Consider the following 16,550-nt stretch of genomic DNA (forward strand, 5'->3'; position numbering starts at 1 on the left):
ACTAACTTTAGGAAGGAAAGAAAATCTGATTTACAGAGTTGCCATATTATAATATTCAAAATGTGCAAGTTTCACCAAAATTAAAAAGCCTGCAAAGAAACTGGAAAGTGTGACCCACTTACAGGAAAAAAAATTAATAGAAACTGATCATGAGTAAGCCCAGATATTGTTTAAATAGAGAAAGCTTTTAAATCAACTGTCTCAAATATGCTCAAAGCACTAAAGGAAACTATGAACAAAGAATTAAAGGAAATCCAAAGAATGATGTCTCAATAAATAGAGAATATCATCGAAGAATAAAATTATAAAAAGGAACCAAATAGATATTTGGGGGCTGAACAGTTTAATAACTGAAATGAAAAAATCACTAGAGGTATTAAACTGAGAAGACAGTAGAAAGAATCAGACAACATAAATACAGGTCAATTGTGATTATCCAGTCTGAGGAGCAGAAAGACAAAAGAATGAAGAAAAATGAACAATGCCTAAAAGACATGTGAAACACTACCAAGTGTGCCAACATATTCACAGTGGGATTCCCAGGAAATGAGAGAAAGAAAGGATCAGAAAAAATGTTTAAAGAAATAATAGCCAAAAACTTCCCAATTTTGTGGAAAGACTTGAAACTGTACATCCAGGAAGCCCAATGAACTCTAAGCAGGAATTACTCCAAGAAATCCAAACCAAGACATATGGTCAAACAAGGAGACAATCTTAAAAGCTTCAAGATACAAGCATCTCATCACATACAAAGGATCTTTAACAAGATTAATATTAAATTTCTCTTCAAAAACCATGGAGGCCAGAGGGCAGTGAGATGACATATTTAAAGTGCTGAAAGTAAAAGGAAACTGTCAAATAAATACTCTATATCTGACAAAACTATCCTTCAAAAATGGAGAAATTAAAACATTCCCTGTTAAACAAAATCTGAGGAAGTTCACCACTACTGGCCCTACTCTTAAAGAAATTCTAAATGGAATCCTTCAGAATGAAACGAAAGGACACCAGACAGTACTCTGAAGGCATACGAAGAAATAAAGAACAAAGGTATCTAAAAAGGCAAATATAAAATCCAGTAGAATTGCATTATTGGTTTGTTACTCTTCTTTTGATTTCCTATTTTGCTTAAAAGGCAAATGCATAAAAAATAAATCTACTTAATGAGCACCAAATGTATAAAGATATAATTTGTGACAATAACCCTATAAAATGGGAGAAAGATGTAAAGAAGCAAAATTTTTGTATAATACTGAAACTAAGTTATAAAAGAAAGATGATAATTATCATCTCATGGCTAACCACTAAGGAAAAAAACTAAAATAATATACAGAAAAAGAAAGAAGAAGGGAATCAAATAGCACCCTACAAAAATCAATTAATCACAAATGAAGACAATAACAGAGAAAATGATGGTATATATCATACAGAAAATGGTGAAAGTACATCCTTTGTTAACTGTAATTACTTTAAATGTAAATGAATTAAGTTTTCTAGTTAAAAAGCAGAGACTAGCAAAATGGATAAAAATACATGATCCAAGTATATGTTGTCAATAAGAGACTCACTTTATTTATTTTTTAATATTTATCATTATTATTATTTCAGCATATTGTGAAGGTACAAAAGTTTAGGTTATGTATAGTGTCCTTGCCCCCCCCCCAGTCAGAGCTTCAAACGTGTCCATCACTAGACAGTGAGAGATTCACTTTTGATCTAAGGACATACGTATATTGAAAGTGAAAAGACAGAATATATTCCCCACAAATAGTAACCAAAAGAAAGAGTGGTGGTAAACTAGAATAAGGACATTATCTATTGAAAAAAGTGTAAAGCCATCAAGAAAACATAACAATTATAAACATATATGCACCTAACAACAGAGCCCAACAAATGCAGGAAGCAAAAACTAAAACCATTGAAGACAGAAAAAGACAGAGCTGGCTGGGTGCGGTGGCTCACGTCTGTAATCCTAGCACTCTGGGAGGCTGAGGTGGGAGGATCGCTGGAGGTCAGGAGTTCGAGACCAGCCTGAGCAAGAGCGAGACCCCATCTCTACTAAAAATAGAAACAAATTATATGGACAACTAAAAATATATATAGAAAAAATTAGCCGGGCATGGTGCTGCATGCCTGTAGTCCCAGCTACTTGGGAGGCTGAGGCAGGAGGATCACTTGAGCCCAGGAGTTTGAGGTTGCTGTGAGCTAGGCTGATGCCATGGCACTCTAGCCTGGGCAGCAGAGTGAGACTCTGTCTCAAAAAAGAAGAAAAAGAAAAAGACAGAGCTATAATAATATTTGAAGGCATCAATATCCCATTTTCAATAATGGATAGAACAACTAGACAGAAGGTCAATAAGAAAAATAGAGGACTTGAACAACACTATAAAGCAATTAATTCTAATAGACATATGGAAGATTCCACCCAATAACAAAAAATGCGTTTTTTCTCAAGTGCACATGGAACATTCTCTGGGATAGAACATATGTTCAACCACTAAACAAACATCAATAAACTAGAAATATCATTCTTCAAAGTATCTTCTCCACAATGGATACAAGATCAACACATGCAAATCAGTTGCAGTTCTATACACAGCAGCTAACAACCCATAAAAGAAATTAAAATAATTGTATTTAGAAGAATATCCAAAAAATCTCTGCTTATCACAGAATCAGCAATAAAAAAGAATGAATTACTGATGCATGCTGCAAAATGGATTAACCTCAAAAACATTATACTAAGTGAAAGAAGCTAGACACAAAGGGATAAAAATTATGTTTCCATTTATATGAAATATCCTAATTAGATGAATCGATAAAGACAGAAAGCAGATTAGAAATTGTCAGGGACTGGGAAAGGGGAGAATGGGGAGTGACTGCTTAATGGGTACATGGTTTCCTTTTGGAGTGATTAAATGTTTCAGAACTAGGGAGAAGTGATGGTTGTACAATATTTTGAATGTACTAAATGCCATAGGATTGTATACTTTAAAGTAATTAATTTTATGTTATGTAAACTTTACTTCAACAAAAAATTATTAACCATGGGGTATCATCATCACCATCATGGCCATGGGAAATAATGCTTCCCAAATTTCACTTTCTTTAAAAGTTTTAGATAAGAGGAAAAAATAGACTAAAATTTTAATTTATAGTCAGTAATATCTGGATTAACGTGTTCTTGTCTTCTCTCTGTTCTCTTTCAGATTATGTCTGGCCACTACCTAGATATTTGTGCCCCGTCTGGATATCTTTAGATGTTTTATTTTCAACAGCGTCCATCATGCACCTCTGCGCTATATCGCTGGATCGGTATGTAGCAATACGTAATCCTATTGAGCATAGCCGTTTCAATTCGCGGACTAAGGCCATCATGAAGATTGCTATTGTTTGGGCAATATCTATAGGTAATTAATACCTTTGGCCATAGAATTGCAGCGGCTATGCTCAATATTTCCGGATTATGTACTGTGAACAACGTACAGACGTCGACTGGTAACATTTGCGTTTAATCGGGATTCTTAATTATTCTTAACCTATATATCTGATATTTAGGTTAACAATAATGAACATGTAAATGTAAAGTTTCCATTTATACTGCTACCTTATTTTATACATTAGTATGCCAGTGAATTCTGCAACACAGATGCAAAATGTTTAAGATATCTAAAATGCTTTGAAGATGACAAAGATATAAATTAAAGTCTAAATTTTAAAAAACATAACATTTATATCTTAGAAAAGATACATCTATCTCAAAATATTAACCTTAAATTTTTATTCTAATTCAGTGGAAAAATTAATAATGCAATCTAAATCTTCATGAAGTAAACATATCTAAATTTATGCTGCTATTAAACCTAAAAATACTATTTCCCCTCTATTTTAATTGGCTCCTTGAATTCTGATTAGACAAAAAGAGAAAAGAAGCCATTTGTTTCTTTAAGGATTTGGAGGAGTTTAAATGGAAATAAATGGTCATGTTATTGTTTATATTTGCAATATTCATAAATGCCTTGGCAATGCTAATAATATTAATGTCAAAAAATTTGACCAATTGGAATTTAGGGATTTTACAGTCATCTTTTTTTCCTCTTCAAATTGGAGCTTAAATTGTGTTCCACTAAATAATTTCTCTTCAAACTTATGTTTTTGTAAGATTCAGGTAAAGTTTACAACAAGATCAAGACCTCTATACAATCTTTACCAATATCTTCTAAATATTTTGACTCTGGGTTTATTGATCAAATAAATTTATTGAGGTCTTAAGATTGTCCTATTAAGGATTGTTTTGTTTCTATATAGCACAGAAACACCTTTGGATAAAATGTCATGAAACTTCTCCCCCTCCCAATAAAATGGATCTATATACACAATTTGACTTACAAATTCAAGGATTCACAGATTTTGCCTTCTGCATACCAAAGAGCTAATTTAAAATGATGCCAGCTCTAATGGTGCTTACAAAGGAAATACATAGGTGAATTAAATTATAATAATAAGGACATCAGCTTCTAGTAATGACAGACTAGGTAATTTGCAATAATTCTTGCACTAAAGACAACTAAAAATATGGATAAAATCCTGAAAGCACTGAGAAGCTAATAAAATACTGAGGGATTACTTGAACAAGATCCAGTAAAAGAGAGAAATCCAAGAAAAATGACCATGACTTTTGATTCACTTTTCTCAGTGATGCATCTCCACACCTGACGATATGACTGACAGGTTAAGAAGATCATTTCAGTTTTATAAGCAAAAGAGGAACAAGTAGCAATACAATCTGGCAGGGGCCAACCAACCTGAATTTAGTTTGAGAATCCAAAGACCTATACATTAGGAATAATGATTGATCAGAATTAAACCACCTTTGACATGGAACTCAGCCCTGGTTCAAGTTATCTACATAACCAAGAAAATTCTTGAGCCATAAAATGGGATTAAGGTGATTTCATATTGTTCATGTTTCTAATTTTTTGACATAAGCAAAAAAAAAAAATCATCCTAGGCTTCAAATTATTTTTTTCAATAATTTTCAAATGCAATTACTGAAATACAATGATAAACAGATATATGAAGAGACAATACAACATGAACCAGATATGGGACAATAAAAGATAATAGAAATAAACCTAGGTGCTTCTGATAGCTGAATTATCAGATATAAACTTTAAACAACTATTTGTAATGTCTACACGGAAATAATAAGCTGAACTTAAACTTTTCAGCAAGAAACTACAAACTATAAAGAGTGACATTAAGATTTGAGAAGCAACTAGAAAATCTGGAGCTTAAGCATAATAAGAAAAACTAAGAACTCAGTGGCAAATTGGACATGGCTAAAGAGAGAATTATTGAAGATTGGTAAGAAGAAATCATAATGTATGGATCATGGAAAATTGGAAGGATAGAAAAGAGAAGAAACTGTATAAAAGGAAAATATACAGTATAAAATGAGAAGAGTTCCACAAGGAGAGAGAAGAATGGCAGAAAAGCAATATTTGAAGAACTAATGGCATTTAGAATTGATGAAAGACATTCTTACATTTACAGAGCTCACCAAGTCTCAAGAAGAATAAAAAGCAATCAACATCTAGACTCATCATAATGACATTGAAGAAATTAAAAAAATTGCAAGAGTAAGATAAATGAATGCTTTCTGAGCACTAACAATGAAAGTCAGAAGATGTTAGAATGATACTGTCAATGCCCAGGGGGAAAAAACTAGATTTGTATACTCAGCAAAATTATACCTCAAGATGAAATGAAGGCATTATCAGACAAACAAAAACTGTGAGAATATGCCAAAGGTGGATGCCTACTTAAGGAAGTACTACTGAAAGGGTGTTCTTAGAGCAAAGAAAAATGGCCACAGGTGGAAGATTGAAGGGAAAAAATAATCCAACTATGTGTTACAAGAGGCATACATAAAGCATAAAGAAAGTAAAAGGATAAATAAAGGTACCCCATCCAAACTAACCAACAAAAATATTGTGTAGCTCTATTAATATTTGGCAGAATTGACATTTTGGCAAAAAAAAAATTCTAGTGAAAGAAGATCACTTCATAATGATGAGATTTAATTCATTTTAAAGACATAATAAATTTATATGTACATAATAATATGGCATCGACATTTATACAGCAAAAAAGGGGGCATCTGCCCAAAGGAAAAGAAGTCAATTTATTAAAAAGACAAGTGCACCTAAAAGTTCATCATAGCACAATTCGGAATTGCAAAGATATGGAATCAACCTAAGTGCCCATCAACTGAGGAGTGGATAAAGAAAATGTGGCATATATGTACCATGGAGTACTACTCAGACATAAAAAGGAATGAAATAACATCTTTTGCAGCAACTTGGATAGAACTGGAGACCATTATCCTAAGTGAAGTATCTCAGGAATGGAAAAATAAATACCACATGTTCTTGCTTCTAAGTAGGCACTGTGAAGCGGTATGATAGACATTGAAAACTAAGAAGGGCAAGGGATACAAATCTACCTATTGGGTACAATTTACACTATTCTGGTGATGGGCACACTGAAATCCCTGACTTCAGCATCATACAATTCATCCATGTAACAAAAAACACTTGTACCCACAAAATCTATTGAAATAAAAAAAAATTTTAAAGATTATCCCTTCCGCATTGAGTTGCTGTGTCACCTGTGTCAAAAATCAACTGGTCACATGCATGTTGGTCTATTTCCAGACTGCCTGTCCTGCTCAGTTAATCTATATGTCTATTTTATACAAGTTTCACACTATCTTGACTAATGTAGCTACAGTAAGTGTTGAAATTATGCAGCATGAATCCTCTCACTTTGTTCTTCTTTTCAAAAACTGTTCTGGCTATTCTGGGTCCTTTGTATTTCTGTATAAGTCATAGAATTCCATAGTAAATTTCTACAAAAAAAATCCCAGTGGAATTTTGGTTGGAATTGCATTAAATACATGAATGAATTTGAGGAGTTTGACATTTTAACAATATTGAATAATCTAATCCCTGAATATGATATAATTAATGTCTCTTAATATTGTTTTCTGGTTTACATTCTTGCATTTAGTGTGCTAATTTTTTCCTTAATTTCTATCTCTAGTTTTTTTTTATTTCAATGTCCAATTATTTATTTTTATTACTCAGAAATATGATTGATTTTCTACTGCAAACTTGCCAACCTCATTTAATATTTCTATCAGCTTTTGGCATATTTCTTTTAATTTTTTACTTAGATGATCATGAAATCTGTAAATAAAGACAGTTTGCTTCTTAATTTCCAATCTGTATAAATTATATGTACATGTTGGCTTATTGCACTAACTGGCCCCTCTAGCAGAGTATTAAACAGAATAGTGAAGGCAGAGAAACTTGCTTCATTCTTTAGGGAAAAAGGCATTCAGTCATTGACAATTAGGTATAATAGGAGCCATAATTTTTGTTTGTTGTTTGTTTGTTTTGGTAGATGGCCTTTCTCAAGTTGAAGAAGTTCCTGTCCATTACTAGTTTGTCAAGTGCTGTTATCAAGAATAGATACTGAATATTTTCCAATGCATTTTTCTGTATCTTTGAGATGATCATATGATTTCTCTTCTTTAATCTCTTGATCTGGACAATTATATCAATTGATTTTTCAATGTTCATGAGTCTTGCATTCCTGGAATAAACACCATTTGATCATGATGCCTAAACATTTTTCTTTTATTGGTGGACTCAATTTGCTCTATAGTTTTCATGTTATACATTTTTAAGCATTGGACTTAAATTAATATTGGCTTCATGGAATGGATTAGGAAATATACTTTCTTCTTTTGTTTTCAGAAGAATTGAGAATTAGAGTTATTTTTTCTTAAATGTATAGTAGAATTCGCCAGTGAGTTTTCAGTGTGACAAAATTTTGAACTGTACTATCAGTTCTTTAATAGATCTACAGCTATTTGGGTTTTCTATAACCTCTAGTGTGAGCTTTGATAGGTTTGTGCCTTTTAAAGAATTTGTCCATTTCATCTAAGTTTTTAAATATATTTTTCCTACTACTATTCAATAGCTGTACAATCTGTGGTCCATTCTCTTACCTTTTTCTGATATTGGTAATTTGTATCTTCTGGTTATTTCCCTGATCAATCTGACTAGATTTATATCAACTCTTTCATTGATTTTCTTGTTGCTTTTCTATATATTTCAATGATTTACATCATTGTCTTTATGATTTGCATTCTTCTGCTTTATTTCAAGTTCAATAGCTGTTCTTTGTCTAGATCCTTAAGGTCAAAGCACAGGTCACTGATTTAAGTACTTTCTTTTTTACTAAATAAGCACGGAATGTGATGAATTTCCCTGTAGGCACCATTTTAGCTGCACTTCATACATCTCGAGATGGCATGATTTCATTTTTATTCATTTATAAATGCTTTATATTTTTCCTTGTGATTTTCTCTTTGAGCCATGAGTTATTCAGAAGTGTACTGTTTAGATTCCAAGTATTTGGGGATGTTTCTTGTATCTTGTAGATTTCAGCCTCATACCACTGTCATCAGAAAACATATTTCATATTATTTTAATTCATAAAAATAATTGATAATTGTTAAAGTCAAGAATATGGTCTACATTGCCAAATGTCCTATGTGCCCTTGAAAAAATTATACTCTGCTATTTTTATATGGATTATTCTTTACATATAAATAGTATATGTTAGCTGATAATGTTGTTTAAATCTTCTTTATTTTTATTGATTTTCTTTCCACTAATTCCATGAATTACTGACTGAGGAGTATTGAAATCTCTGACTATATCCATGGATTTTTCTAGCTCTACTTTCAGTTCTATCAGTTTTTACTCCATGTATCTTTAAGCTATATCATTAAGTGCACAATTAGGAAACATATGAACTTGATACACTGAGATATTATATTAATATATTAATAGCCACTTCAGCTTACTTTGATTTATGTTAGCATAATATAGCTTTTTCCATCCTTTATATTCATATAATTGAGATAGAATTGATATAAATTCACACTTTTAAAGTGTATAATTCAGAATTTTTTAGTATATAATTTTTTTAGTATTTTTTTTTTGTGTGTGTAACTATCACCATTATCCAATTTCTGAACATTCCATTGCCCAGAGAAACTACTTACCTATTAGCAATTACTATGCTTTTACCTTCCTCCTAGCCCTGGGAAAATACTAAACTACTTTCTGTCTCTATGCGTTTATGTATTATGGACATTCCACATAAAGAAAATAATATGCTATATTTTTCTTTAATTTTTTTTTTGTTTTGCTATTGTGGGTCCCCTACAGTTCCATTGAATTTTATAAGAGCTTGTAAATTTCTAAAAAGAGTTAAGGCATCTGGGATTTTGATAAATATTGTGTTGAATCTTTAGATTAATGTAGGGAATATTTTCATCTTGATCATATTAACTACTTCAACCCAGATCCATGAGATATCTTTCCATGTGTTTAAATATTCTTTAATTTCTTTCAAAGTTTATTGTAGTTCTTAGTTTACTGGTCTGGCAAATCTTTTATTACATTTATTCCTAAGTATCTTATTATTTTTGATGCTGTTGTAAAGGAAATTTTCATATTTTATTTTCAGATTGTTTAGTGCTAGTTTATACCAATGCAGTTGATCCTTTTTTATTGATCTTGTATCCTGAAGACATACTGAATCTATTTTCTAGTAAAAGCTCATGTAATCTTCAAATAAAGATAGTTTTACTTATTCCTTTAAAATCTGGATGCCTTTAATTTCCTTTTCTTGCCTAAATGCCTAGTTTAAAATTTTTAGTACAATGTTTAATAGAAGTGATAAAAGCAAACAAACTCATCTTGTTCTGAAATTAGGAGGAAAGCTTTCATGTGTAAAGGATTATATTAGCTTTGGGTGTTTTATGGATAGCTTTTATAAGGTTGAGGAAGTTCCCTCCTATTCCTGGTAATGTTCAGTGTTTTAATCATAAAAAGGTGTTGGATTACACATTTATTATATTGATATGATTTATTATATTGGATGATTTTTCTTATATTAAACCACACTTGCATTTTTTGGATGAATTCCATGTGGTCATGGTGTATAATCTTTTTTTAAGTTTCTGAATTTGGTTAGCCAGTATTTTGTTGATGTTGATTTTTGTGTCTGATAAAATAAATTATTGGTCTGTGGTTTTCCTTGCTTGTGATGTCTTTGTCTGTTTTTGGTATCAGGATAATACTGACCTCATAGAATGAAATGGGGAATGTTCTCTCTTTTCCTATTTTTTGGTAGAGTGTTTGAATTATTGGCTTTAATTCTTTAGATTTAAAAATAAATAAATAAATAAATTGATGTGTAATAGGTGTACACAGTTTTGAGGTACATGTAATAATTTAATACATTTCTGTAATTTGTAAGGATGAAATTAGTGTACTTGAGATATTTATAAACTTAAATATTTGTCTTTTTATGCTAGACTGATTCAAATTCTTCTCTTCTAGCTATTTTGAAATACACAATATATTGTTGTAAACTATAGTCACCCTACTAATCTACCTAACATGAGGTCTTATTTCTTCTATGAAACTGTGTATTTGTACTCATTAAACAATTTCTCTTCATTCCCTTTTCCCTCTGTACTTCCCAGCCTCTGGTATCTGCCAATCTACTCCATATCTTCATGAGATTCACTTTTTAGCTGCCACATATGAGTGAGAATGTGCAATACTTTTCTTCCTGTGCTTGGCTTAATTCACTGAACACAACAACATCCAGTTCCATCCATGTTGCTGTAAATGACAGGATTTCATTCTTTTTATGGCTGAATAATATTCTATTGTGTATACGTACACATTTTCTTTATCCACTCATCCATTGAGGGGCACTTAAGTTGATTCCATATCTTAGCTATTGTGAATAGTGCTGCAATAAACATGGGGGTGCCGATACTTCTTTGATATATTGATTTCTTTCTTCTGGAACAATAACCAAAATAACCAGTGGTATTGTTGGATCACATGATAGTTCTATTTTTACATTTTCAAGGAACTTCATAGTATTCACCATAGTGTCTGTACTAATTTACATTCCCACTAACAGTGTACAAGGGTTCCCCTTTCTCAACATCTTATTCAACATCAGTTATTGCCTGTCATTGTGATAATAGCCATTTTAACTGGGGTGAGATATCTCATTGTAGTTTTAATTTTCATTTTTCTGATGAGTAATGATGTTGAATATTTTTTGATATACCTGTTGGCCATTTGTCTTCTTTTGATAAATGTCTATTTAGATTATTTGCCCACATTTTAGTCAGATTATTTGCTTTTTTGCCACTAAGTTGTGGGAGCTCCTTATATATCTGATGATTAATCCCTTGTCAGATGTTTAGTTTAACAACATTTTTCCCCATTCTGTTAGTTGTCTCTTCATGTTGATGATTGTCTCCTTTGCTGTGCAGAAGCTTTTTAGCTTGATTTAATCCCATTTGTCTATTTTTGCTTTTGTTGACTGAGCTTTATTGATGTCTTAAACAAAAGTATCTTTGCCCATAGCAATGTCCTAGAGTATTTCCCCAAAGTTTTCTTCTTGTAGTTTCATAACTTCAGGTCTTAAACTCTTTAATACATTTTCATTTGATTTTTGTGTATAGTGAGAGATAAGGGTCTAGTTTTATTTCTCTGCATATAGTTACCCAGTTTTCCCAGCAGCATTTATTGAACAGAATGTCCTTTCTTCATCACATCTTCTTGGTGCCTTTGTTGAAGATGTGTTGGCTATAAATGCATGGATTTATATCTGGGTTCTCTCTTCCATTCCACTGGTCTACATGTCTGTTTCTATGCCAGTACCATGCTAATTTGGTTACCATAGCTCTGAAATAAAATTTGAAGCCAGATACTATGGTGCTTCCAGGTTTATTCTTTTTGCTCAGGATGGCTTTAGCTATCTGGGGTCTTTTATTTCTTTTTATTAATTTCAGAATATTATGGGTGTACAAACATTTAAGTTACATATACTGCCTTTGCACCTCCTGAGTAAGAGCAGTGGAGCCCATCCCCCCAACAGTGTGAACCACACCCATTAGGTATGAATACACTCATCCCCTTCTCTTCTCTCCCACCTGCCTGATATCCGATGAATGTTACTTCCATATGTGCACATAAGTGTTGATCAATTAGTACCAATTTGATGGTGAGTACACGTGGTGCTTGTTTTTCCATTCTTGGGATACTTCACTTAGTAGAATGGGCTCCAGCTCCATCAAGGATAATACAAGACGTGCTAGTTCACCATTGTTTTTGTGGCTGAGTAGTACTGCATGGTATGCATATACCACATTTATTGACCCACTCATGTATTGATGGGCACTTGGGTTATTTCCACATCTTTGCAATTGCAAATTGTGCTGCTATAAACATTCTAGTGCAGGTGTCCTTATTACAGAATATCTTTTGTTCCTTTCTGTAGATGCCCAGTAATGGGATTGCTGGATCAAATGGCAGTTCTACTTTTAGTTCTTTGAGGTATTTCCATACTACTTTCCATAGAGGTTGTACTAGTTTGCAGTCCCACCAGCACTGTATGAGTGTTCCTATCTCTCCACATCAACACCAATATTTCTTGTTTTGGAACTTTTTGATAAAAGCCATTCTCACTGGAGATAAGTGATATCTCATTGTGATTTTGATTTGGATTTCCCTGATGATTAGAGATGTTGAGCATTTCTTCATATGTTTGTTGGCCATTAGTGTATCTTCTTTTGAAAAGTTTCTGTTCATGTCCTTTGCCCACTTTTTTGATAGGGTTGTTTGATTTTTTCTTGCTCATCTTCCTGAGTTCTATATAGATTCTAGTTATCAGCCCTTTATCAGATATATAGCATGCAAATAATTTCTCCCATTCTGTAGGTCTATTCACTCTAGTGAGAGTTTCCTTGGCTGTGCAGAAACTTTTTAATTTGATCAGTTCCTATTTATTTATTTTTGTTGCTGCTGTGATTGCTTTGGGGGTCTTCGTCTACGCCAATCTCTATAAGAGATTTTCCAAGATTTTCTTCTAGAATTCACATGGTTTCAGGCCTTGGGTTTAAGTCTGTTATCCATCATGAGTTGAATTTTGTGCTAGGTGAGAGGTGTGGATCCTGTTTCAGTCTTGTACATCTGGCTATCCAATTTTCCCAGCAGCATTTATTGAATAGGGGTTTTTTCCCCAATTTATGTTTTTGTCTGCTTTGTCAAAGATCAGATGGCAATGTGAGATGGTATTAGATCTTGGTTTTTAGTCCTGTTCCACTGGTCTATGTCTCTTCTTGTGCCAGTACCATGCTCTTTTGGTTACTATAGCCTTGTGGTATAGCTTGAAGTCTGGTAAATTGATGCCTCCCAATTTGTTCTTTTTGCTTAAGATTGCTTTGCCTATACAGGTTCTTCTCTGGTTCCATACAAAGTATAGAATTATTTTTTCTAGATCTGTGAAAAATGATGTTGGTATTATATTTTAATAGGGATTGCATTGAATCTGTAGATCACTTTGGGTAGTACAGACATTTTAACAATGTTGATTCTGCCAATCTATGAACATAGTATGCTTTTCCATCTGTTTATGTCCTGTGCTATTTCCTTCCTTAATGTTTAATAGTTTTCCCTGTAGAGGTCTTTCACCTCCTTAGTTAAATATAATATATTCCTAGGTATTTTATTTTCTTTGTTGCTATTGTGAAGAGTATTGAGTCTTTGATTTGGTTCTCAGTTTCACTGTTTTTGGAGTATATGAATGCTACTGATTTGGTTACCTTGATTTTGTAAACTGAGACTTTGCAGAATTTGTTTATCAATTCCAGTAGTCTCTTGGCAGAATCTTTGGGGTTTTCTAGATATAAGATTATATCATCGGTAAAGAGCAATAGCTTGACATCTTCTGCCCCCACTTGTATGTTCTTGATTTCCTTCTCTTGTCTAATTGCTCTGGCTAGGACTTCCAGCACTATGTTGAATAGAAGTGGTGATACAGGGCAACCTTGTGTGGTTCCAGTTCTAAGCAGGAATGGTTTTAATTTTTCCCTGTTCAGTAAGATCTTGGCCATAGGTTTATCATCTATGGTTTTTATCATTTTGAGATAAGTACTGTCTATGCCTATATGGTTAAGCATTCTTATTATAAAAGGGTGCTGAATTTTGTTGAATGCTTTTTCTGCGTCTATTGAGAGGATCATATGGTTTTTGTTTTTATTGTTGTTTATGTGGTGAATTACCTTTATAGATTTGCATATGTTGAACCATCCCTGCATCTCCCAGATGAAGCCCACTTGGTCATGATGGATAATTTTTCTGATGAGCAGCTGAATTTGATTTGCTAGGATTATACTGAGGATTTTCTGTCCATGTTCATAAGGGATATTGGTCTCTAGTTTCCTTTTATTTTGAGTCCTTTCTTTTACTGATTCCTTCCAATCTGGAACAGCTGTTGCTTCTTCTCTTTGGATTTTCTTTTATTTAGATAATGACATGCCCAGTTTAATCTCTAAACCATTAAGTGGTGCTTGTGGGTGAGAATCCACCATACCCTGTATGATGAGTCAGTAAATGCAATAAAAGGTGTGCAAATCTACCTCCCTTGCCGACAGGAACAAGCTGCAATGTTGTTTGTGGGTCCTGTGACCAGTTCTAATTCCTCAGGAGAAGCACTCTAATGCTCCAGGTGGTGGGTGGGGCCCTGGAACTTCCAGGTGTGTCCATATTCTCCACCTCATCAGGGGCCAGTGGGGGAGCTTGGCTGGACAGGGCTGGGTTGGATAAGCCTGCCCTCAAGCTCCACAAATGCTTTTAGCAGGGGTCAAAGGTCTGTCCCCTGCCTCTGGGCAAAGCTGCAATGGGGGGGGGCCTAAAGTGGCCCCACTCAACCAAAAATTTTACATGTGGAGGCAAGGATGTCTGAGACCCACAGTCTGGCAGTCTGGAGCAGGCCTCACTCCTTTCTGCCCTCCCCTATTTTGCATTTTTTTCCAGGCCTCTCATGACAGGCAAGACCTCAAGCCAGCCAAGCTCCCCCATGACTTTAATGCAGGCTGGGACGTTCCCTGCACAGGATCCTGGCCTGAGCTGGGAGTTTGGCCCTCCCATGGTAGGAGGGGGTGCCCTGGAGTATGCCATAGCTAGGATCTACTCTGCATTCTCACACCTGAGCTATCCTTGCAGGAATCCATGCCTCAAGAGACTAATTGACAAATGTCCTCTCTCTGCCCCTGGGCCATGCAATCAAGACCTGGCTATACAGGATCTGGCCTGCGGGTCCATCCTCTGGGCCCAGTGATTAAACCCTGACCATGCCAGGGAAAAGGATGCTGGTCTCAAGTCTCTCTCATGGGGTGCCCAAGCTGATTCAGTGTCCCTCCACCTCAGGTTGTGTCCTGCTCTGCTGGAGTCACCAGGCAAGCAACACCAAGGAGAGCCAGCAGGCAGGGAGCTCACAATCTAAGCACCCCTCAGTCTGCCTTCTCACTGGTCTCTGAGCCTCTCTGGGCTTAATCCCTGCCAATGCCTTTCTCCTTCCAGTTCTGCTCTGAAACCTCTTCCCATGGAGTCTTCTGTTCATTCTGGTAGTCTTCCTTCAGACTCTCTTCTGATCTATGTTTGTCTGTTTGTTTTTTCTCTTTCATCTAAAATTTCTCCTTCTTACAGAGACGCTCTGGCTGTTGGTGTCTTTGGTCCACCATCTTGATTCCTCTATCCTATTTGGGGTCTTTTGTTGTTCCATTTGAATTTTAGGATTTTTTTTCTATTTCTGAGAATAATATTATTAGTATTTTGGTAGGGACTGAATTAAATTTATAAATTGCTTTGGGTAGTATGGTCGTTTTAATCGAATAAATTTTTCCAATTCATGAACTAGGAATATCTTTCCATTTTTTGTATCCATTTCAATATCTTTCATCAATCTTTTAGTTTTCCTTGTATAGATTTTTGTCTTCTTTGGTTAAATTGACTCCTAGGTATTTTATATTTTTTGTAGCTACTACAAATTGAATGGCTTTCTTGATTTATTTTTCAGGTTGGTCATTGTTGTCATGTACAAATGCTACTGATTTTTAGGAATCTTGCATGATAGCACTACACCAGTGGCACTGATGATTTTTGTATGTTTTGTACCCTACAACTTTACTGAATTCATTTATCAGTTCTAACAGTTTCTTTCTCTTGCCTAATTTCTCTGGCCAAGATTTCCAGAACTATATTGAATAAAAGGGATAAAAGTGGGCATTCTTGTCTTATTTCAGATCTTAGAGGAAAGCCATTCATTTTTTTCCATTCAATACCATGTTAGCTATTGGTTTGCCATATATGGTCTTTATTATTTTGAGGTATATATCTTCTACATACAATTTGATGAGGGTTTTTGTCATAAAGTGATATTGAATTTTATCAAATGCTTTTTTCATATCTAGTGATATAATCATATGGTTCTTGTTCTTGCTTCTCTTAATGTGATATATTGTGTATTGATTTGTGTATGTGGAACCATCCTTGCATCCCTGAGATAAATCCCACTTGACCATGGTGAAT

General features: G+C 34.0%; 1 protein-coding gene across 2 annotated transcripts in view; it reads left to right on the forward strand.

The window, feature by feature from the left end:
- HTR2C (5-hydroxytryptamine receptor 2C) overlaps positions 1–16,550 on the forward strand; it is a 152,811-nt gene that overhangs the window by 84,168 nt on the left and 52,093 nt on the right. Inside the window, exon 3 of one of the 2 annotated variants that reach the window (XM_045537744.1) lies at positions 3,210–3,410. In XM_045537744.1, the coding sequence (XP_045393700.1) occupies positions 3,210–3,410 (201 nt within the window). The remainder of the gene's footprint in view (positions 1–3,209; positions 3,411–16,550) is intronic. The other variant, XM_045537745.1, reaches the window with a different exon arrangement.

This window comes from Lemur catta, chromosome X (genome assembly GCF_020740605.2).
Source record: "Lemur catta isolate mLemCat1 chromosome X, mLemCat1.pri, whole genome shotgun sequence".
Classification (NCBI taxonomy): Eukaryota; Metazoa; Chordata; class Mammalia; order Primates; family Lemuridae; genus Lemur; species Lemur catta.